Here is a 23,692-nt window from a genome sequence, read left to right as displayed (position 1 = left end):
GTAGGCCCATTTTCATTATAAAATCCAGGGAAGGTAGGAAGCACAGTAGCTCACTGTTACTCACACTGAGGAACAGATAGATAAACGCAAGGGAGAGATGCGGGATCCACACGCAGCAGGGACTGGAGGAGTGGCCACGGCCACGCGGTCAGGGCAGCCCGGGCGCGGCTCTGCCCCCGCCGCCCTTCAGTCCCCCCAGAGCACCCTGGCCGGTGGAAAGGAGAGCAGATGGAGGTTTTCTGCAACCAGCTGGCCAGAGGCGCCTCTATCATGGCCGGGGAGGAGGGAACCAGCCCGCGCAGTGTGTTGAAAGAGCGACACTAGCGGGTGTGAACACAGCGTGCGCTCAGCTGGTCTTTTCCGAACTCCTCTCCGACACTTCACACTACTACCCCCTTCTTTTGGGTTCCACATTTGAAATGAGAGCCTCTTCTGTTTGAATAATCCATTCGGGGCGGGAGTAGCAGAGACAGGGCTACTTATAAATAGGGATAGGAAGGAATTTGCAAGGATCAACATATTTTATCCCTGTTTTGAAAACAAGGTGCATCAAATTCTGTATGTCGATCACAGCGGAATACAAACAAGATGCTATCCAATTCGTGACTTCTTTCCTGGCTTCCCCCCACCCCCTTCTCTACCCCCCCCNAACTCAACATGCAGGTCAGAAGAGAAGCACTGAGAAAAATCAAAGAAACAACTGGGTCTGGCCAGTGTGTCTAAAGTAAAGAGAGAAAGCAGAGGAGAAAAATGGAGCAGCACCTCCATTCAAAGAACGCCCACAGGTGGCCGCCTTTGTCGCTCGGGAGACACTCATGTACTGGAAGGAAACAAGGAGCAAGAAAGAGAAAGGACATAACGAAAAGGGGGAAGGAGTGGCAGGGAAAAAAAAAAAAAAACAAGACAGGCACTAGATAGGTTCAGCAAAGCCAAGAATGTACTAAAAACCACTTGTTAACTGCTGACATGCGCTCACAAGCTCTGTGTTTCCGTTGTAAGAAAGGAGGACAAAGGTCAGGCGCAGGAATGGTGGCTGCAGGACTGCCGGCCCAGGGGGCTGGCCAGGCTGTGGTCTCGCGCTAACTCCCCCACACCCCATTCCCTCCCAACCGCAAGCTCATTCTTGCTCCTTCTGAACGACTTCCTCTCTGGGCCTGGCTCCCCCGAAGATAGCAGAGTTGGGATTGGCTACTTGATTGAGGGGCGTTGCAACTGTCCGAGGCTTCAGCTGGAGCCGTGGCCTCTGTGCTCTTTCCTCTGTGGGAGAAAAACCAACATGGTTTATTCACAATGGACCCCCTTCCCCATCCGGATGAAAAGACTGATGGTGGCCCCTGCAGCCCAGCCCGCTAACTAGCAAGCCAGCCTTGAAGACCTATCCCATCCCCACACACTCTAAAAGGTAAACTCATTATTTAAGACTAAGGGGTGGTCCACAGAGGCCATGTCCATGGCACGAGAAGCCATGTGTGAGGGGTACAGCCAGCGTACCAGGACAAGACACCCTCCAGGAAGAAAGTAGCACCATACCTTCTGTTGGTTCTCTGAAGTCCATATTGGACCCTCGAAGGGGAGGGCCATCTCTGAACCGACTCCCCATTGGGGGGCCTGTTCGCCGGTCACCTGGGCGACTCCCTCCCCTGCCGCCTAAGAAGTCATCCCTGAAGCCTGAAGAAGGAAGAGGGCACTGGATTACTCTTTATTTATTTTTTTTAAAGATTTATTTATTTGACAGAGACAGAGACAGCCAGTGAGAGAGGGAACACAAGCAGGGGGAGTGGGAGAGGAAGAAGCAGGCTCATAGCAGAGGAGCCTGATGTGGGGCTCAATCCCTTAACGCCTGGATCATGCCCTGAGCTGAAGGCAGACGCTTAACCGCTGTGCCACCCAGGCGCCCCTGGATTACTCTTTTAAGCTACTGTCTCAAAGATAACTGTGCAGCTGGTGTAGACGGTATGATTTGAAATTCTTCAGTTCGTCCAACATCGGAAGCTTTTGCAAAATAAAGTGTACTGAAAGGAGTCCAACGTGAATGAGCTGGGTAATCTCAATTATAACAGACTTTTAACATTTCTTAGGAAAGAAAAATAAATTGAGCTGTTTAAACCTTGCAGGAAAAGTGGGGGGGAACATCACGTAAGATACTATAATGTTTACAACAAAACAAAAATCTTCAAAGCCCCGTTTATTCTGTCTCCTACTATAAACCTGTAATTATTAAAAAGCTAAACCTGGAATTGAAATATTCTAATTTAAAATGCAAAACCCTGGGGCGCCTGGGTGGCGCAGTCGTTAAGCGTCTGCCTTCAGCTCAGGGTGTGATCCCAGCGTTCTGGGATCGAGTCCCCCATCAGGCTCCTCTGCTGGGAGCCTGCTTCTTCCTCTCCCATTTCCCCTGCTTGTGTTCCCTCTCTCACTGGCTGTCAAATAAATAAATAAAATCTTAAAAAAAAAAAAATACAAAACCCACGAGAAAACCAGACACGATGACAAAATAAAAACCCGGCTGCCACCTCTGGGTGACACCCCCCCCATCTGTGTTTCTGCTGCATGTCAGGTGGGGATATCTCTAAAATCAAGTACCCGTGTTGTCAGCAAAACCAGTTATGTGGCTGGGCCCCCAACCCACACCACCTCTTCCACGGAGAAGGAGAGGAAGGGCTTTCTCCGTGTTCCTAGGGTCTCTGCTGAAACAGTTGCCAGAGTAAACTGCGTCTCATTACGAGTGGTCCAGAGTGTAACAACGCTCGTCTGTGTGGAGATGACATTCTCCGTATGCTTTAAGAACCTTAAGTTTTCTTTAGTGTCACGTTTCACTGAAAGACTTCCATTTAGAGGGGGTTCAAGCTAACTAGTCCTGTAACAGTAAAGACTACTGAAGTTAAGAGTTTACATTCGGAAAAAATTTAACAAAACTGTAGTTAAACAAATGAGCCTGCCCTGTCTCAGCCCCCAAAGGTGGCTGCTTTTACTACAAGGATGGTGCCATTGCTCAAAGCTCCAGAGGAATCTATCTTTAAGAAGAATCCCGAGTCCGAGGAATACTCTCCGTGGTCTCGCCTCCATCACTTACAGACTTCCTATCTGCCAATTCGTCTACTTGCTACCATTTGTACGTGACCCTGAAATCAATACTTCTGGCACTTCTGCTTTTTCAGACACGCGCAGAGCAGTGGAAGATGGGAGTCGCCTGACATGTGTGTTTTGCAGCTAAGGCTGAACGAAGCAACACTTGGCCTTGGTTCAGCTCAGACTGTAATTAAGTGTCTTTTCAATCTATTCAGTGCCAGGTTTTTTGCTCTTTTGTGCTTTTCCTTGGCGACTGCACTGTTTAAAATGGCCCTGGAATGGACAGCTGACGAGTCGCCTGGTATTCCTCAGAGCAAGAAGGTGGTCCTGTGCCTTATCCAGAAAATGCAGGTTAGGTAAGCTCCATTCGGGCAAAGTTCTAGTGCTGCTGGCCGTGAGTTCGTGTCAGAGGAATCAACAGAAATAAGGTGTCTTCAAACAGAAATCCACACAAGAAGGTATGTACTGACTGACTGACCAGAGACTCACAGGACTCCGACCTTGCTGCTTCCCAAGGAGCAATGGTTTTGTGTCTGCTCATCCAGTGTTCTCAGCGCTTTGAAACTTAACTCCCCTGAATATGGAGAATGAGCTCTGTTCGCAAGGGTGGTATTTTTTTGTTCTTTAAGGGTGGCCAAGGAATGTGGGAAGAGATCAAGCTCCGAAATGGAGTTGGACAACAAAAATTTTAACAAAACAAGAAATGAAAACAATTTTGACCAGATTCAGGCCGACAGGAGCACTGGGCTGATGAGAACACAACGGGAGGCGTACAGTCAGGTGTAAGGTTCCTTACAGGATCTCTGGAACCAGAGCTCACACTGCTCATTAAATGAGCTTAACTGGTACTCAAACATTTAACCTGACATTTTCCCCGAATAAGCAGGGAAGTTGTGAGTCCAGAAGTTACTTCCCCTATGTGAATAATTCCTGCTACCAGACTGTAACATAGATAAGCTCACACTCACACTGACAAGGCAGAGAAACACAACTGCTGCTCTGTTTAGGTGCACGAGGCGGAGTTTGGTAGAGGGAAAAACCAGTGCCATTAATAGCAGGTGACAACCTCATTTCAGAATCTTTTATGATAGGAGCAGGGGAAGATGATGAGGGAAAGCAAGGTCTGACATTCATGATTATCTTTTAATAAAATCTGAAGACAGATTTTTAGGAGGCACAGCATGAGAACCTTCTAAGGTTTTGGGTTTTGTTTTGTTTTCTACAAAGTTTAGTTTAAGACACAGGCTACTTCTGGTGGTGGGACTTTATTTGCTTTCTTCTTTGTATTTTTTGTCATTACTTGAGTCTTTTTTCACAATGAGCATGTATCTTTTAAAAAAATAGCATCATTCCTTTAAAGAGCAAAAAAGATCTACTTTCACAAATAACGTATATAGACGTTAATTCCATCGCGTGGGCACTTGGTGGTTTTAGATACAACAAAACCCTGCAGGGGACACTGCAACTGGCGGGTGTCAAGGTAGCCTCTGGCTGCGTTCTCAGCTTCAGGGAGTAGAAACCCAACTAAGGCAACCGTTCCTTAGGTAACCTCCACATTTCCAGAGCTCTAAACTCCAGTGCCACTCCTCCGGTACCGGGAATTCAGAAGTGGCAGGTCCGAGACCACTACTCCTCAGGCCACTAACGGCTGCACCTGGACTGACTGTGAGAAGACATTTGTTGCATGTTTCAATCAGAGACTAGCTTATACATAAAATTACAGGTTTACTGGATCATACTGTACTTTTATGAATAAGCTCATTTCTGATTGGCTACAGGACTTTAAGGAATTGAGTTATTCAACAGAGATAAGCAGTCATCTGTTTAGCTAAAGTAGTACTGAAAAGAATTTAAGAATTTTCATCTACAATACCTTGTCCTACTTCTTCGCATACTTACCAAATACTTTATGCTGAATTTGGTTTGATGGGGGGAGAGTGATAGGATGGGGGGGGCGCTGATGGTATCATCTTAAACAGTGGAGAGTGCAGAGTTTATAGGAAAGATAACAGACTTGTTTTTCATGTTTTTACCTTTCTGTTACAATTGCCATTATTATTACATATATGAATTACTTTTACTTAAAAAAAACAAAACAATGTAAAGAGTTTAAGAAATGCTTAGAAGATCAACCCTTCAAAGCAGAGGCCTGACATGCAAACTGACCCCTTGAGGTGAGACAGGGAGGCACCTGCCAGGGTGCCTGGGTCAGTTAAGAAAAGGAAGAGTAAAGTGGATCATGTCCACCATGAAAGGATAAGAATTCCATGCCCTTTAAGAAAAAAACCCTGGTCACCAGGACTTCAACCATGCAAGAGGGAGCCATCAAGAACCACAGTGACCAGGCTTTCTGTAAGCTTCCAAAACCTCCACGCTATTTCTAGAAGTAGCAGTGCTTCTATGCGTACCAAGAAAACTAGCGCCGCCAAGGGGATTCCTGAGATGAAGGCCCAGATGAGAACGGCGGGCTAAGGCAAGGTGAGACAAGCCGGTGGATCGGTCTACCTTGCCCACAGTGGGGAGCCTCTCAAGTCCTACCTCAAACACTCAGGTTCCAAAAAAGGCTTAGTGCATGCCTGGGGACCTTTCAGGAAAATTTCGTCTGCGCAGTGAGCTAAAGGACGGTCCAGCCAGGCTACTCGCAACAAACGGATAACGGCAGCAAGGCCAATGAAAAAAGTAAGTGGCAATATTTTAAATGCTGCCACCAGAACTGAAGTCATCCCAGAATCCCAAACACCTCTAGATTCTCCAGGGCCACACATTCCTGAAGCTACTCAAAAAAGATGAAGTTGAGGTCGTACCATTACCTTGCTGCACAAACATGGAAAAATTCATTGGGAAGATGGACAACTCATGTGATGAGAACAGGAATTTTAAGATAAGAGTTCTCGCTGCCAACAGAAAAAAAAACCCAAAACCAAAAACAAAACAAACACCCCAGGCTTACAGAAGCACCATCCATTCTCTGTCAAGATTTTTACACGTGTTTAAAAAGCTCACAAAAACCTATCAGGCTGTGAGACAGTTCCACTAGTAACCTTCGAGAGTTGTCATCAATGGGCGCACAGCAAGTTTTATGTTCAGTTTTAGAAGAACCAATCACCTCTGTCATCTGGTCCACCTTTCCTGAAGCCAAAGCCACCTTTATCTTGTTTTCTGCCTTCTGCAATGTCCACACGAAGTGATCGATCACCCAACAGCTAATGATAAGGAGAAAACAGCGTAAGTATTGGCAAGAAAAAAACATCTCAAGTTCCAACATGACACAGAAAAGCTGAAGATACTTACTGCACCATCATATGTCAAGGCTTCCTTAAGGGAATCCACCTCATCAAATTCTACATAGCAGAATCCTGTAAGAGACACAAACCCCAATTTCCTCAAGGAATTCTGGATTAAGACACGGTGGGATCCCTGTCCATTTCCCCACTCTTGTTGCATCTAGGGGGCAGTAGACTACTAGAGCCTAAAAGACAGACTGTACTTTTTGATAAACAGAAAATACCTGACTGGCACTGAAATATTCGGCAGCTGTGTTTTCATAAACCTTTCTTTTTATGAGTTTTAACCGTAATATTAAAGTCTTTCCCGGGTCATGGTGAAGAGCTGTTAGTTCTGACTTTTGAATAATTTTAATATAACCCAACTGGGGCTTTAAGACACAGATTTCAAATTCAATACCAAACATGCTTAGAAGGAACAGGCTGAGGGTGCCTACTACTTACTACTCAGGTAGCTGGTATAAAACCCACTTTATAAAGCTAAAACATATACCCTCAGTAAGAAGGGCATCCTCCTTGGGATGCTAATTCAAAGACGGATGGCCTAGGTCCAAGCACGTGTTACCGACAATTGTGTCCCTGATGCTGGATATTCTGACACAGGCCTGCCTGTAAAGCGGAGAACATTCCAGGCAGAGGAAACTGCACCTTCTCACCTCAAACCTCTGCTTTAGCTTCTCCCTCTACCTCCAACACTCTTTCCGTGCCCTTTCCTTGCCCCACCTGGAGACTATATCTGGGTCAAGCACGCCCCCCTGCCCCGATCTACTCACACTGCTCCCTGGACCACACCCTTCCAGCCCGCTTATCCCCATCCTGTGCGATGATTACACTTCGCCTTCAAAGCCCGCTAGACCGCAAGTGCTCCAAAGGCTTGGGTCCAAACTCGTCCTGTTCACTGTCTGCTCCCCAACTACTTACTAAAAGAATGCACTGCTTGGCTGGAGAGTCCCCACCTTCCCCCCGAGTGGATTCAATGTCTAGAGTATTTGAGGAAACCACCCGCAAGTTCAAAGAGGCCAACAAAAAAGCCCACTCACCATCTCACCCTGAAGAGCTGCTGAAACTGAGGACGACCCTGCAGTAGACAAACTAAAACTCGCTTCTACTGACTCACCCCAAAGCCTGGCCTCCCCACCCTTTCCCTGACGCCCGGAACTCCTCGTGTCTCAAGGAGGGACACTGGGTGGGCCTTACCTTCAACAAGCTGAACGGATAGTTTGTTTTCATTGTGTGGGCACTTACTGTAACAAGGCTTCAGGTTCTAAAGCCAAAAAATTTTCAAAACAAGAGAAGTACCACCTATACACAGAACTGTTCAGGTGAGCGAAACCTCGGCTTCTCGTACCTCTCCTCACTGCACGTCCCTCTGTACTCTTCCTGGATGTTCTTCTGGATAAATAATGTAAACCAGATGCTCCTGTCCCTTGCTCCATGGCCTCAGACAGGGAGCACATTTCTCCTCAGGGAATCTTGAAAGCCAGGAGATAATGCTCGTAGGATTCTTCTTTCTTACTGCTTCCGGGCTCAAGTGCCCTTTAAGAGACTAATCTATGGACACTAACTTTATCTGAAATTTGAGCCAACCCTCTCCTCACACACACTCTGAAGTCACAAGTGTATAGTGACAATATGTATTAGGTTCTCTTTTGAATTCTACACCAATACCTAGATTACAGGAAAACTTCAAAGAAAAATACCATAAGTCGGGCCAAGATGAAATGCACCTGTGAAGTCCTCCGTTTTATCTGTTCATTTTCGCTCCCAGGGAAATCCCTGACTGGCACAGACAGGATAGCGGGGTCAGGCCAACAACACACTGACTTGAGCATATTTATACTGAGTATTTCTAAAAATCAGATCATGTGTAAAACATTCCCCCCCCCAAGTAGAACTGAAAGCTTATGGGTTAAAGGGCCATGTTTATTTCAGCTATTCGGACAAATATTTAAAACTTTTTCATAACTGGAGCCCTCTGGTTCCCTAACATTTTGGTTTCGACCCTCCCTCTACAATAATACACAGTAAGAGTTCCCCCACACTCACCTTTAAATTTGTCTGTGTCTTTGTCTCTGACTAGCCGTACACTCCTTATGCTGAGATCCTTAAAGATAGCATCTATGTCGCCCTGAACTGTATTAAAAGGTAGATTTCCTACATATGCTGTGTAGGGGGGCTCTGTGGGCAGCTCCTTCTGGCTGCGGGAGCCATGGCCACCAGCACTGCCACGGGACCTGGAGGGGAAACAGACAGATTCAAGTCTTCTCGCCCCAGAGCAGGGAAAAGGAAAAGGTCTTCCCCTCAGCCACACCACCATGTGAACCACTCCACTCGAATGTACAGTAACATCTTGAAATTATCAAGAGTATTCCAAAATATTATTCATGACCAGGGTGGCTACGTTTTGGTGACAGAAATGTCCACGGAAACACAGAATCTATGTAAACACATTTCCCTGGAAATTCAAATCCAAACAGAACATACGCTCCTTGCACAACTGGTTACCTATTTACTTAGACTCCGTATCTGCAAAATGTTTATATCCTAAAACCTTAACACCCTTCCTCACGCCTGGTCATCCTCATACTTGCCAAAAAAGATTGTCCAGAGTTAGCACGCTGTACTCAGAGTGCTGAATTCAGTGCTGCTTAAGCTGAACCCATTCATAACACACCTGCTTCCTGCTACTGTCAGACGGTGGTGAGGACAAATGCTCTAGTAAAAATTTTAGATTTTGTACAGCAAGGCCTATGTACATCCTGCTCTCCACCAGTCCTCAAATGCGTATTACTAATCCATTTACACCTCAATGCCAAGTCCTCCCTGTAACAAGAAGTGGTTATGTGTCTATGGTTACGAGACTCAGAGGTGACAAAGGCAGGACCTTGATTCTACCACATCTCGTTGCTGATCTGTAGAGTTCTGTTTGCATCCCAGCTCAGCCAGACTTACTCCACCATATGACCTTGACGAGCTACTCAATTTCTCTGAGCTTTATTTATTTGTAAAACTGGGTTAATACTAACACAGATCTTGAGTTACTGAGAAATAACAAACACAAGGCGCCTAATACACTGACACACAGCACACGAGTGGAGCAGCAATGAGCATTATCATCGCACCTACAACCCGAGGCTCAAATTGTTTTATAGATAATTAAGAAATAAACTGGGACCATTATACATTTGTCAAAACCCATGGAATGTGTAATACCAAGAGTGAACCCGAATGTAAACTACAGACTGTGGGTGATGACACTGTCAGCGTGGGTGCTGACAGCAGGGCCATAGGGCCATCTGTACTCCTAAGTGTGCGCGAAGGCAGGGCGAACGCAGGAACTGTATTTTCTTTTTTCCCCCCCAAAGATTTATTTATTTAAGAGAGCGAGAGACATCTAGCAAGAGGGGGGAGGGGCAGAGGGAGAAGAGGGGAAAGAGACTCCCTGAGGGGGCCCCAGCTCCCACCCCTGAAATCATGACCTGAGGGAAAACCAAAGGTTGGAGACTCAAGCAACTGAGCCACCCAGGCGCCCCTGAGAACTGTCTTTTCTGATCACTTCTGCTGTGAACTTGAAATTGCTCTAAAAATAGTCTATTAAAATGAATGAATGGGGGGGGGGTGCCTGGGTGGCACAGCGGTTAAGCGTCTGCCTTCGGCTCAGGGCGTGATCCTGGCGTTGTGGGATCGAGCCCCACGTCAGGCTCCTCCGCTATGAGCCTGCTTCTTCCTCTCCCACTCCCCCCTGCTTGTGTTCCCTCTCTCGCTGGCTGTCTCTATCTCTGTCGAATAAATAAATAAATAAATCTTTAAAAAAAAAAATGAATGAATGGGAAGGGGAAGTCTTCTTTACATCAATAAGCACGTCAACTAATAAATGTAGAAGGAGTCACGTAAGAAGAAAATCACTACTCTTAGGGCGCCTGGGGGCTCAGTTGATTAAGCGTCTGACTTCCGCCCAGGTCATGATCTCAGGGTCCTGGGATCCAGCCTTGCGCCGGGCTCTGCGCTCTGTGGGGAGTCTGCTTGTTCCTCGTCCTCTGCCCTCCCCCTTCTCGTGCTGGCTCTCTCTCAAATAAATATAAACTGTGGAAGAAGGAAGGAAGGAAGGAAATCACTACTCTGCACCAACCAATGTAGCAGGGGCTGATTCAGGCAAGGCTCAGCAATCACCACGTTAACCAGATATGTGACAAACGTAACACTATGTGCCTTGTATTCTGGCACAGATTCTTCAAACATATCAAAAATCAGGAAAGACAAAAAAGGCGGGGGGGGGAACCAAAGAAACATGACAACCAATGCTACATGTCATCTTTGATCCTGGAACAAACAGCTATAAAAGAAAAAGCAGATGGAGAAATTTGAATATGGCATGTACAGACACCACTGCATCAATGTTCAATTTCTGGGGAGTGGTAACGGGTACTGCGGTTAGAATGGCCCTGTTCTCTGGAGAGACTCACAGGGCTCAGCATAAAGGACATGTGTGCAGGCACCCACAAAGATCAAGCAAACTTGAACCCTGTGACTCCCAACAGTGTCCACTGTGATGAAAATGTTCACAATGTTTGCAGAACACAGGAAAAAAAAATTCAAAAGGAGGTGGTGGTGTTTTGTTTCTTTTTAGGGAAACATTTAAAACTCATTTTAAACGAGTCTCCTCACAACGAAGATCCGCTCAGTCGTCCTTTTTGCAGGACAAGCAGCAACCCAAGTCACGGAAGGTAACTTAAGTTTTTGATCCACGTTTTGCTAAAAATAGCATGAAAGAGATCCCCCATCTTTCTTGAGATAAATATCATTCTTTAAGACACATTTTTAGCAGAAGAACCAAATCATGACCTAATTCTTAGATGGCTAAAATTTTTTAAGTCTAGTGACTCAGAATTCTCCTCCCCGATAAGAAATCCTGTTTTGTTTTCCAGTGAATTGCATTCCGCTTGCTCCCACTCCTCACCCCTTGGCCCACAAAGTTTAGTAAACTGACTTATTCTTGCACTTCAGTACTCTTTGCACCACTGTTCTTACCTCGGTATCTTTAAACTCTAAAATATATTTTTTAAAGGTTTTATTTATTTGAGAGAGAGGGAGATGGGAAGAAGCAGGCTCTCTGCTGAGCAAGGAGCTTGACATGGGGCTCGATCCCAGGACCCCGAGATCATGACCTGAGCTGAAGGCAGTTGCTTATCCAGCTGAGCCACCCAGGTGCCCCCACAGTTTAAAAAGATTTACTAGACAGAGAGTGCGCATGTGTGCACACAAGAGCAGGGGGAGGGGCAGGGAATCTCAAGCAGATGATCAGCTAAGTGAGGAGCCCAACGTGGGGCTCGACCCCATGACCCTGAGATCATGCTTTGAGCTGAAATCAAGAGTCAGCCTAAACTCAACCTACTGAGCCACCCAGGTGCCCCTAAACCCGAAAGTATTTTCAGTAAGATACTCTTTGAGACTGAATACTGAATATGTAAGATATGGTATAACTATAAAATTTGGAGAAATGTTAAAAACACAGGATGAATTATAATTTTAATAAACTTAAATTCATTTATTCAACATTTACTAAACATCTGGGAGAAAACAGTCCCCTGCTCTCAAGCAGCTCACAAGTGAGCAGTACATATAAACACAAATAACTCTATGAGTATACATGCATGCATGTTTGTGTATATATGTACACAGACACACATATGCACACATACATGGCAAAAAGCTACAATGGTTTTTTTAAAAATTTAAGGTGAAGGTGAGGACGGAGAACTGATAAATTCAGCAGGTGTACGTGTGATGAATCAGGAAAACAGAGGTAGGAAGGCTTGCTCAAAGGGCGCATGAAACATTTACACAAGATTTTATGTAGGATGCTGGATGCAGGCCCAAGAAGGCAGGCTCTGAGTTCAGGGAGCCAGGTTAGCCTAGATAAGGACTGCTGCCCGGGGGTGGCCGTGCTAATCAGATGACAGGGACACGGAAAAGAACGCAGCAGGGTAAGAAGCCAGCCCTGGCTTTGGGAAGATGGAAGAATCCCGTTTCAGGCAAGCAGTATCTTATTTTTTTAAAAGATTTTGTCAGCGAGAGAGAGAGAGAGCACGTGCACACCAGAGGGAGAAGCAGGGTCCTCGCTGAGCCACCCAGGCGTCCCAGGCAAGCAGTATTTTAAAAGCTAGAAATGTGGGAACAGCCAACCCTGCCCGTTAACCTGCTCACTTCACCCGAGCCGCACAAAACCGCCAGCGGCTTACTATTCCAGGTTTTCTCCAAGAATCACCGCAGTCGCCCTAGATGCTACCTGATCCGACGTAGTCAGTTCTACGGAACCAAAGTGTGTTTTAGCTTTTCAGTGGGTAGTTCACTGAAGACAGGGAGGCAGCGCAGCGGGACAGGGGCCCTCGAAGTAGATTCCCATTTACTGGCTCCAACAGTTACAAAGTTAGAAAAGTGGAAGCCTACAGTGTGCCAGCAACTTGAGCGACAAGGATGAAGGAGACATACCAGAGAGCACATGTGCATGTCATAAAATGATCCAGCCGGTTAGCAGCCTACCAAAACCAAACCAAAACAAAACACCAAACACCCCCAATGCCAGGAAATCCTGAGCTAAAAGTCCTAGGGTACCTGTGATGCTAAAGTTTAAAGGGGACTGCCCTCTAACCGAACAAGCTGCGTCACACAAAACACTGTCTACAACAGGTTAAAAATAACAGGGACAGAGGGGCGCCTGGGTGGCACAGCGGTTGAGCGTCTGCCTTCGGCTCGGGGCGTGACCAGCGTTATGGGATCGAGCCCCACATCGGGCTCCTTCACTATGAGCCTGCTTCTTCCTCTCCCACTCCCCCTGCTTGTGTTCCCTCTCTCGCTGGCTGTCTCTATCTCTGTCGAATAAATAAATAAAATCTAAAAAAAAAAATAACAGGGACAGAAGACTCATTTGACTCCTTAGCTTGGTGTAGGACCTCTTCCAAATTACCTTTTCTTGTTTGTGACTGCACAAATACTTCAAATCTCTATTTTATAAAGTTTAAAACTGACCATAAAACACCTCATAAATCCTAATTGCTTTATAAAAGTTTAATAACAATTCTAAAACGTTACAGGGAAGTCTAGACACGCTCAAGGCCACACCACTCCAGCAGAAAGAGATGAACAAGGCGCAGGCCACGGCAGCCCCCCACCCCCAGGCCATATCACACCCCGCTCCACTCCACAATGATCCTCCCTGCTCGGTGCTGCTTCAGACTATCCCTTACGGACAGTCCACTCATTTTTAAAACAACATACATAAGTTTTAAAATAATAAATTACATCCCCAGTAACTCAGGAAATCTAAGCTTCAACTCCAAGTATGACCAAAAATCTTTAGAGACAAAATCACTTTTCTTCACTCAAATTGACTGAACATATGCAATATCTATCAAGTACAGAGCACGGCATAGAGGGCTCACACCTCAGCCTCAGTCCCTGCCCGTAAGGAGCCCATAATTAACTGAGGGGGTCCAGGCATCTGGAAGGAGAAACCACATCCCAAATAAAGGACTGCAGACAATTCGGAAGACAGCCACGAGAGCAGTCTCTGCAGGGTGGAGCGAAAGGAACCGTGACTCTGCCACTCCACGTTCCCACAGCACACAAGGAAACCCTCAACTCTTCACCAGACAGTAACTGGGAATAAACAGACCAGTAGGAGGAAAGAAGCCTGGAGGGAGAGGGACTGTAAGAAACAAGGTAAGAGTAGAAACATCAGGGCTGGGATTAGATCCAGTAAGGAGATGCAAAAGAAAATGAAGTGCCCCAGACTTACTTTCCAAGTGTAAGAGATAAGGAAAGAGGGAGGACTCATGCTAAGCTTTTCTCTCGGAGAGGATTTTATAAAGATCTCTAGAAGCTACACAGAATTTAAGCCCTGTTGCTGCCGCTCTTGAAAATTCAAGACCAATGCCAAGGTACCCAGTACAGAGCATTCATTAGCCTCTCTCTGGTATTTGCAACATCAGGTGTTCTCCTAGCTTTAGGGGTGATCAACAACTCTGGTATTCCACGTGCCATCCAGAAAAGCTTCCTAGCATAGGTTGTATCGCTTGACATGGGGCACCACGCTGGAGCCTACATAAAAGTCACAAGCCTGTGTGGCTCAGTCGGTTAATCGTCCGACTCTTGATCTCAGCTCTTGATCTCAGCTCGGGTCTTGACCCAGGATCTTGAATTCCAGCCCCTTGTTGGGCTTAAAAAAAAAAAAAAAAGAAAGAAAGAAAGAAAGGTCATAGAAAGACTGCAAATAAGCAACAAAGCCCACTAAACATGTGTAAAAAGAAAAAAAGTAATGGTCATAATGTGCAACCTATTTATTTGGTTCCTAGAAAATAACCAAAAAAGGTTTAACTCTCAAAAGCCAAGCCCTCATTTCACATACACTGATTTATTTTACCTATTACTGACATCTTACATTAGTAAGACACACTGATTAAAATCACTGAACCCAGATCAATACATTACTAACTAAAGTTCAGTTTATTCAGATTTCCTTAGTTTTTACCTTATGTCCTTCTGTTCCAGAAGCCCATCTAAGGTCACATGACATTTTAGTTGTAGCTTATGTTTTTAAAAACTGGTCCAACGCAGTGTGGATTTTATTTCCAAGTACATCTCCCTCTGCTAAGTGTATGCATTCTCCAAGGCCTTCAATCAGCATTCACAAGTAAACCCGTTTATCTTGATACCTGGGATTACTACAGGATGGGCATGAAAGCCTCTGAATTTTTTTTTTTAAGATTTTATTTATCTGACATAGAGAGAGAGAGAGAGAGAGAGACAAAAGAGGGAACACAAGCAGGGGGAGCAGGAGAGGAAGAAGCAGGCTCCCAGCGGAGGAGCCCGATGCGAGGCTCAATCCCAGGACTCCAGGATCACACCCTGAACCAAAGGCAGACGCTTAACAACTGAGCCACCCAGGCACCCCAACCTCTGAATGTTTCTGATCAACCCTGGGGGTGGGGGCAGGAGCAGTGGTGAATTCTTCAACGAACCCTATTTCAAGGAGCTCTTTTCTGCTGTGAATGAATCTTCATAAATCAATCTCATCTGTAGGAATTAAAAAAAAAAAAAAAGCCTTGCAGGGAAATGCAAAGTATTCTAAGGCAGGAATTTGGTCTTACCTTCAAAACTATTACAGTCTCTGGTACTTAGAGGGGAGGAAGGAAGGAAGACACAGACCGAGCAACTACTCTTAGGATTACAAGTAACGTCTTCCACTAATATGGGTATTTTATTTGGAAAAAAAAATTAAAATATAAAAGAGAGTTACATGTATTTAGATGACCTCTTCAATTAGGTCCTTAAATGCTTTTCTTTTCGTTTCCTCCTTCCCTCCTTCCTTCCTTTCCTCTCTCTCTCTCTCTCTATTATTTATTTGACAGAGAGGGAGAGACAGCCAGCGAGAGAGGGAACACAAGCAGGGGAGTGGGAGAGGAAGAAGCAGGCTCCCAGCGGAGGAGCCTGACGTGGGGCTCGATCCCAGAATGCCGGGATCATGCCGAGCCAAAGGCAGACGCTTAACGACTGAGCCACCCAGGTGCCCTTCTTTCCTTCTTTTAAAGATTTTATCCATTTATTTGAAAGGGAGAAAGAGAGCACAGAGGAGAGTGAAAAGCAGACTCCCCGTTCAGCAGGGAGTCCTACATGGGGCTTGATCCCACAACCCTAAGATCATGACCCAAGCTGAAGGCAGACCCTCAACTGACTGAGCCACGGTATTTCACTGTCTTTCAAAAAACATTTTTGGCTGTGATCAGCATGACTAAAAACATGTAGACATAACCTGACTGCATGCTAAGTATACAAATAACAAAAAGCCTGCCGAACAGGAAGGCTATAAACTCACAGTATAACATACACTATTCTCTATCCTTTCATCTTTAAGGAAGTTTGTCAGGACCCCTAATAAAGTGACTTCATCATCTACCGACAGGACAGGCAGTTTGAAAGCCTTGTTAAAAGAGAACAGCAAACACAAGGGTGACTTCTGGTTTACATGGTCTTTTAGAAAATCTTTCTTCCTAGGCAAAAAGGCATTTATCACAATGTACTAAAATTTTGGATTCCCACACATTAATGAAAGCAAATAAATGGGTTATTAATTTAGTAACTTCACATGGTGCAAAAGGTGATTCAATCCAAAGTTCCAGATTTTTCAGAGGAAATAAAAACTTAAACCTCAAGCTGTTTATTGGTCCTCAGAGAATACTGCCACGAAAAACATCTTTCTTGAAGCTACGATGTAAACTATTTCTATGGATTAGTTTTGAACTTTATAAGCCAAAGGTTCTTTTTTTCTAAATTAGAATGCCTATTACCTGAGATTTGACATTCCACACACTACCAGCTCCAATTCATTTTAAAGAAAACTTCACATTTTCATGCGATGGTCAATTTCATATTATCTATGAGGTTTCAATTATTTAGAGAAGTACAAAGTGCCAAAGACAGACCACCAGCTAAAATCTAGAATTCAAAGGCATACAAAGCCAACAGTTCTTCTCTTCTTCACTTTATACCTGAAAAACCACGAATATAATGCTGTATGTTAATTATACTTTAGAATTAAAAATATTTGAAAAATCATAAAAATTTAAGTCACTTGTACTAAAACACATACGTATGAAGAGGAATACTTAATATTAGTAATAAGCATCTTTGCTAATATCAAATTTAACTTCTAGCTTCCTTACACATGGTAGTCGCAAAAATTAAATGCTTTAACAGTACCTGGAAAAAAGTTACGCACACCCCTTACTTAACAACAAACAACCAAGAAAGAAAGGAGGACCCTATCAGGAGAATTAGTGGGCAGGTCAACCAAATGCCACATGCAAACTTCAGTTCTGATTCAAACAAATCAGTTGTAGGTAAAAATGTATGAGCTAATCAGAGGAATCGAAATATTTATTGGAAAGTTTTCGGATGTGATAATATTTGGTCACATTTTTTAGTCTATACCTTTGAAACTCATACTGAAGTATTTCCAGATGAAATAAAATATGACACCTAAGATGTACTTGAAAATAATCCAGAAGCGTGTAGGAGGAAGGTGGCGTGAGGAGGAACAAATGAAATGAAAGTGGTCACTTTAAAAAGTGGGTCAGGGGCACATGAGGTACGTCATTATACTAGACTCTATTTTTGTGCTTTAAATGTTCTGTAATCAAATGTTTTGCAGATTCAAATAGGCCAACTCTATGAAGTAATCTTTGAGGCAATTGCGCAAAACTGAACATGAACCGGGTGACGGAAAAACTGCTGGCTAGAAAGAAACCCCTGATCAGTCTGAAACACATACTCAAGTTTAAAAGTATTTTAAGACGGAATGACAAGGATGGCTGTGACTGGCTTTAAAATATCCTATCCCCTACCCACAACGGGGATGACAGATGAAAAAAGGAACAGCAAGAAAGGTTTATGAAGTAAAATGAATGGAAATGAATGGAGAGTTGCTTAATGGGTTTCTGTTTGGGAATGATGAAAAAGTTTTCGGAACAGTTATGGCAACGACAGAACATGGTGTCACTGTGGGCATTAGTGTCACCGAACTGTACACTTAGAAATGGTCAGGGGCATCTGGGTGGCTCAGCTGGTTGGGTATCCAACTCTTACTATTTCAGTTCAGGCCGCGGGATCAGGGTCACGAGACTGAGCTTCACACTGGGCTCAGGTGCTCTGTAGGGAGTCTCCCTGCCCCCCAGCTTGCTTGCGCATGCTCTAAAGTAAACGAATAAAAAAATCTTAAAAAAAAAAGAAGAAATGGTCAAAGTGGTAAATTTTATGGATATATTTTACCACACACACACACCGTGAAAAAAAAAATGAAACCAGGGAATGGCTACATGGGTTCGATATACTAGTCTCTACCTCTGTTTATGTATGAAAATGTTCAGATTCATTTTTAAATGTCACATAAAACAAGCAACTGATAAATTCCAGCCTAATGTAGACCACACTGATGTTCCTTTATTAACAGAAAGTTATTCAGCTCAAGGAGCACTCCTTCATATTTCTAGACAGTCTGTGAAAGCGCACGGGACACGTACTTTTCCTTTGGTTCTAGTTCTGCCTTACAGAGCTCACTGAACAGTCCCTCAGTCCCTGACTAGCGGCTGTATCCTGAGACCTGCACTGATCTTGCACTTGACCCCAGCATAAATCAAGGCAGGGGCACCAAACTGCACTATTACTCATGCCTCATTACGCAGTATTTGCACAAAGAGAAGGAAGCCAACGAGCTTCAAAATACAATGTCATTGATAAAGCAGGAAAATGATTAATCTTATTAAATCTTGACCCAGTTTTTAATATCTCGCGTTTCAAAATAGAGGCAAAACACTTCTGCAGCTTACAGAAATATGATGGTTAGGGGCGCTTGGGTGGCTCAGTCGGTTAAGTGTCTGCCTTCAGCTCCGATCATGATCTCAGGGTTCTGGGACTCAGTCCCCAGCTCCCTGCTCAGCGGGGAGTTTGCTTCTCCCTCTCTCTCTCCCCCCCTCCCTCTGCCCCTCCCCTCCGTTTCTTCTCTCTCAAATAAATAAAATCTTAAAAAAAAAAAAAGAAAAAAGAAAAAAAGAAATGTGATGGTTATCTCCAGGAAAACACTCGTGGAAGCGAGTTACAAGCTGAACTAGCTACTGTTTTCATGGAACACCATTTTTACCTGAAGAACTGACTGACTACGGTATTGACTTACCGTCAGGCAGACATTTTCTTTTCTTTAAAAGATTTATTTGAGAGAGAGCATAAGCAGGGGGAGCAGCAGAGGGAGAGGGACAAGCAGACTCCCCACTGAGCTCAGAGGACGACATGGGGCTCGATCCCAGGACCCTGAGACCATGACCAGATGCCCAATGGACTGAGCCAACCAGGCACCCCCCAGGCAGACATTTTCTTGAAAATGAAGTAGCCTGTCACTTCAAGGAAAACTAACAGTATCTGTTACCAATGATAAAGTGCAGACTGGGCTTTTAAGCAAAAAATAGAATTTTAGAAAACTTGCATCCATCAACATAAGCTTGACAGCCTCACAATACCTGAAAATTTTTCTGATAAAATCAATGGTGATATTAATAAACATGATTTTTGATGCTGTATAATGAAATGTGCCAACATTTGGAAGAGCTGCATAATTCAATAATAATAATAATAATAATCACCAATCCATCATGTTACAAGATCATGCACTGGTAAAGAATCCATTTGGACTATGTACCCTGTACCCTATAGGTACCGTGTACCCTATACTGGAATACAAGGCTTAACTGGGGGTGCCATGTTTTCAACAGAGTATCAACAGACTGGAGCACATTCAGAGGGCCCCACCAAGAACATTTTAGAAATCATGACATGGGGAAAACTTCAAAGAACCACGAACAGTCAATTAAAAAAAAAAGACAACTTAGGCCTTACAGCTGTTAAATTCTATCAAAATCAAGCAATCACTTATTTCGTGGCCTGAGTATGCAGGTCTAACCATCTGTACAAATGAAATGCAGAGGCAGGACATGCTCTCCTGCCCAATGCTCTCTTCTATTTCTAGGAGAAGCTGGAAACTGGAAGATGGAAGTCTGAACTAGGACTGATACCCCTCCCCCACCAATGTTTTACATGTTCCAAGTTTCTGGGAAGACTACTTGAATTTGTGTGATGTCCTCCCAGAACACTTAAAAGGTTAATTTCAAATAGAAATATACCAAGAAAGTTTTTAGAAATCTCAGAAGCACTTACACTAAATATTCCAAGCACAAATTTTGTAAGAAACCAATAACCCACAGGAACAAATTACTCAGGTAGAATTCATTTATAATACAGTACTCTACTCATAAAATGCTTTATACCTATAAACTGAATAGATTTCGCTTACTTGGCTTTAGAAATACAGCCAGGAAAGTAAAAACTCACTCATTATCTCAACAGAACTTTCCCCACTCTTACTGATGCAAGGGAAATATTTTAAATCGAGAGCTACAAATTACTAAGTGTACCAGACACTGGGCTGCATGCTTGAGACATCTCACTGCACACTCCCAATAGCCTTAGAACAGTTTCTATCTTACATGTGGGGAAAATGAAGCTCAGAGAGGTAAAGGAACTTGTTCCAGATCCCACAGCTAATACGTGGCTCAAGGCTCAGCTGACACTTGACCTCTGTCCTGTCTGCCTGATCCCAATCCAAAGCTAGGCCTTTTCCCCAAACTGTGTCAAGAGGCTCTTGGTAAAAACCAAGCATTTCATAGAAGATAATGATTTAGAATCAAGCACTGAGAGATTAGAGAGTGGAAAGGAGGACGACAATAACCCAAACTACTTGTCATTTGGTAGGCAAACAGGATTTTAATATAAGCTTTTTAGTACTTTTATGAACTCTACCATGACCAGTACAAATAGTTACTGTTTTTATACACTGCTTTCTTTCCCCTTATTAGTTTTAAAATATGCTTAGAAATTTAGACAAAGATGCCAAGCTTAAGTCTTCGAAGACTCAAAAGTTAGAATTCCAATGCCCCCCCAAACGGGAACTTGATGAAAAATACTTAAATGCGTAGTTTTACCACTTTCCAGTGGGTACCATTTTCAGCAATCTCAATTCTTGCTACCTCCAAGTTCTAATCTGATTTTCCGAATTGATGGTTTTACATGGAGCACTCAAAAGCATGTTGTAGTTAGAAATGTAAAAAATCGCCGTTACTCTCCACTTTATCGTCAATGGCAAATGAAAAATAAAAACCCGGGAAAGAAAATTTAGCAAACTGCAGAACAAAATACACTCCAGATCTAGTACAATCAACCAGATAATTTGGAATTCTGATTGGACTTGTTTTTTTGGGCAACAATGCAGTCTCCCAGGTCTCTCTTTGGCTGCCTCGGACATGCCCTCTAGAGGTTGAGAAAATAAAGCAGTGGTTTAACACTGCTTCCTGACAACAGCACTGGTTACTACATACAGTTACAAAATAAACTTACAGGGAATGTATAATTATTAAAACCAAATTTTTAGATTATGACCATGCATTTCAAACCTGCTATTCCTTTTGTCTGTGACCCAAGTGGCTTAGAGTTGAGATCTCTCACTTAGCTAAGGTGTTTTGACTAAAGGGAAGGTCTCTTGGTACAAAAGTTCCAAACACAGCAATGCAAGACTGGCTTTCCAGAAGTGACAATCTTCTAAAATCCCTAAGCACTGTATCTGAACACAAGCAAACAGCACTGAGACTTTTGTTGAGGTGAAACATAATTCACATAACAGTAGATATTATCACTGAAGGTTACCAACCTAACCTACCATCTTGCTAAATTTCAGAGAAACCAGTAACTGATAACTCCAGACCTAATGCAATTAAATTTAACGATGACACTGGAATAGGAAAGCTTTGGCTCAAACCACAACTGTGGTTTGGTCCTCTGTGAAGTTTCTGGATCCACTCCAGACACTGTTTACATGAACGCACAAACTCACCAATAGGTTTTTAGAACTACTTTTAGGAATCTGAGTAGTATTTCCCATGTAGTTTTACATGGATTTGACGTCAAATGGAAAACTCCAACGAGGTCAGATGTGGAAGATTTTTAAGAGTAAAGTGACTTTTTATCAGAAAGTTTAGGAGACGCAGAGTGGCTATTTTCTTACACTAGTTTTTGGAGTGCATCTGGACACATGGCTAACATTTTTTGTCTTTTGATATTTGAAATGAAGAGCTTCGTTAAGAGAATTCTGACCACTTGCTATTGTTCAAGGCATCCCGACTGTCAAAATGTGACATCCACTGAAAGTCTGATTCAGAGCACCTCAAGTCACTAGAATAGCTAGCAAGTCTGTCAAAAGGCAGAATAAGGAAAAAACCAAAAGCCAAACTCCAAAACCCAGATTCAGTATAGTATGACTAACTTACTGTAGTCCCAAACCAACTAAAACTCCTTGCATCTGCCTTAAACCGAACCACTCTGTTTAAGAGTTTTCCTGGGCACTTCCAAATGTTTCTTGAAACTGGAAAAAAAAAAAATCCCAGTTATTAAATTTCAAGATGACTTAACTGCAAATTTGATGTCTAGAAACTTACCCCAAAGGCAATACTTTCACATGTCATCCAACATCTATTTCTTTTTTTATTAGCAAATAAAATAATCTTTGAAATAACAGGTGGCTCCACCTTCCCCAACTTCTGTGTTCTAGTGTCATTAATATTAGGTACACTCCCGGACCCAAACAAGCCTTTGTTTGAGCCAGTCCCAAACCAAGGTATTAAAAGATCATTCTTCACCAAACAAAGATTCTTCTGGGATTGAAACCCAGGAGACTGGACACCTCAGTAGGTACCATTGTGGTGTTATCCTGGGAAAGTAATCCTTTTTGTAAAAGTACATAATGGCCAAGTGTGTCCTTGACGAACAGCAAGATGTTTATAGCCCATCTTCTAAATTCTGTATAAGGGAACTTGTATTTAAAAACAAAACCCACCAAAAACCCAGTGCGGATTCCTGAAATTAAACACCGTAAGCTTCTTATTCACCAGTCAAGAATTTCTCTTTTAAACGAGGTATCTCAATTATATATAGTCTGTATATGACCAAAGTCAGAACGAGGCTAACTGCGATTCCTTCTCCAGGTCGGGAGAAACTAGGGAGAAATGAAAGATTTTCTGCCGGCAAGCACATAGCACCTGTCAATAAGGCACTCTGACCCAAGACACAGTAAATAAAAAAATGCTATTATGTATTTTCTTTTGCTTGGTCTCCCCGTCTCCAGGCGTGAATCGGACCATTCCTGAACTCTAGCCGCCAAATCCCTGCCTCACACCTAAGGAAAAGGAATCACTCCTCTCTCGCCCTCCCGACCTTACCCAGTCCGCTGGCCTCCTGGCGAAGCGGGCCAGGGAGCCTACAGGGCAGACAGACCACAGGAGGCCGGGACCCCGACCGAGACCCGAGCGGGGCAGGCCGCGGCCCCCACCCCGCGTTGCAGCAGAGCCCCGCGCGGCCCCTGCCATACTGGGGGATGGGGTTGGAAGCGGGAGCTCATCCTCCGGGACACTCAGTGCCGCTGCGGCCTGGCCTTACGGCCGAGGCAGGGCAAAGACGACACGTCGGCGGCGGAGGGAGACACAGGGACGGATCTGCGCCGCAAGCAAGACGAGGGGGAGCCTAACTGCCGCCGCCCCCTCCCGGAGCGCGCCATTTCCAGGCCCCGGCCCTCCAGGCGCCTCTCCCAGGCCTCCGCGGGCCCAGGCGGGCCCCCTACCGCCCGCCGCCCCGGGTGAGCGCGGGAAGGCCGCCGCCCCGGGGCCCCCGACTCCACCCGCCCCCCGCGCCCG

The 23,692-nt window shown here is 44.3% G+C and overlaps 1 protein-coding gene across 1 annotated transcript; it reads right to left on the bottom strand.

Annotated features, from left to right (window-relative positions):
• Positions 1–652: 652 nt before the first annotated feature.
• EIF4H (eukaryotic translation initiation factor 4H) lies at positions 653–22,320 on the bottom strand. The gene is made up of 6 exons (XM_011226035.3): positions 22,274–22,320; positions 8,400–8,587; positions 6,361–6,425; positions 6,176–6,272; positions 1,531–1,668; positions 653–1,257 (listed from the first exon to the last, which is right to left on the bottom strand). The coding sequence occupies exons 1-6, from the start codon at positions 22,303–22,305 to the stop codon at positions 1,118–1,120; spliced, it is 660 nt and encodes a 219-aa protein (XP_011224337.2). The 5' UTR covers positions 22,306–22,320; the 3' UTR covers positions 653–1,117.
• Positions 22,321–23,692: the final 1,372 nt, after the last annotated feature.

This window comes from Ailuropoda melanoleuca, chromosome 10 (genome assembly GCF_002007445.2).
Source record: "Ailuropoda melanoleuca isolate Jingjing chromosome 10, ASM200744v2, whole genome shotgun sequence".
Taxonomy (NCBI): Eukaryota; Metazoa; Chordata; class Mammalia; order Carnivora; family Ursidae; genus Ailuropoda; species Ailuropoda melanoleuca.
This window is presented reverse-complemented; position numbering and strand designations above follow the sequence as displayed.

Bases quoted from the DNA above. Each gene is read 5' to 3' on its own strand.
- EIF4H (XM_011226035.3), bottom strand. From the start codon at position 22,305: ATGCAAGGAGTTTTAGTTGGTTTGGGACTACA. The intron at 6,426-8,399 runs GTGAGTGTGGGG...TGTCTCTTACAG, and splicing joins AGACACAGACAAATTTAAAG to GATTCTGCTATGTAGAATTT. The intron at 1,669-6,175 runs GTGATTGGTTCT...TTCCTTCTTCAG, and splicing joins AGGTGGACCAGATGACAGAG to GCTTCAGGGATGACTTCTTA.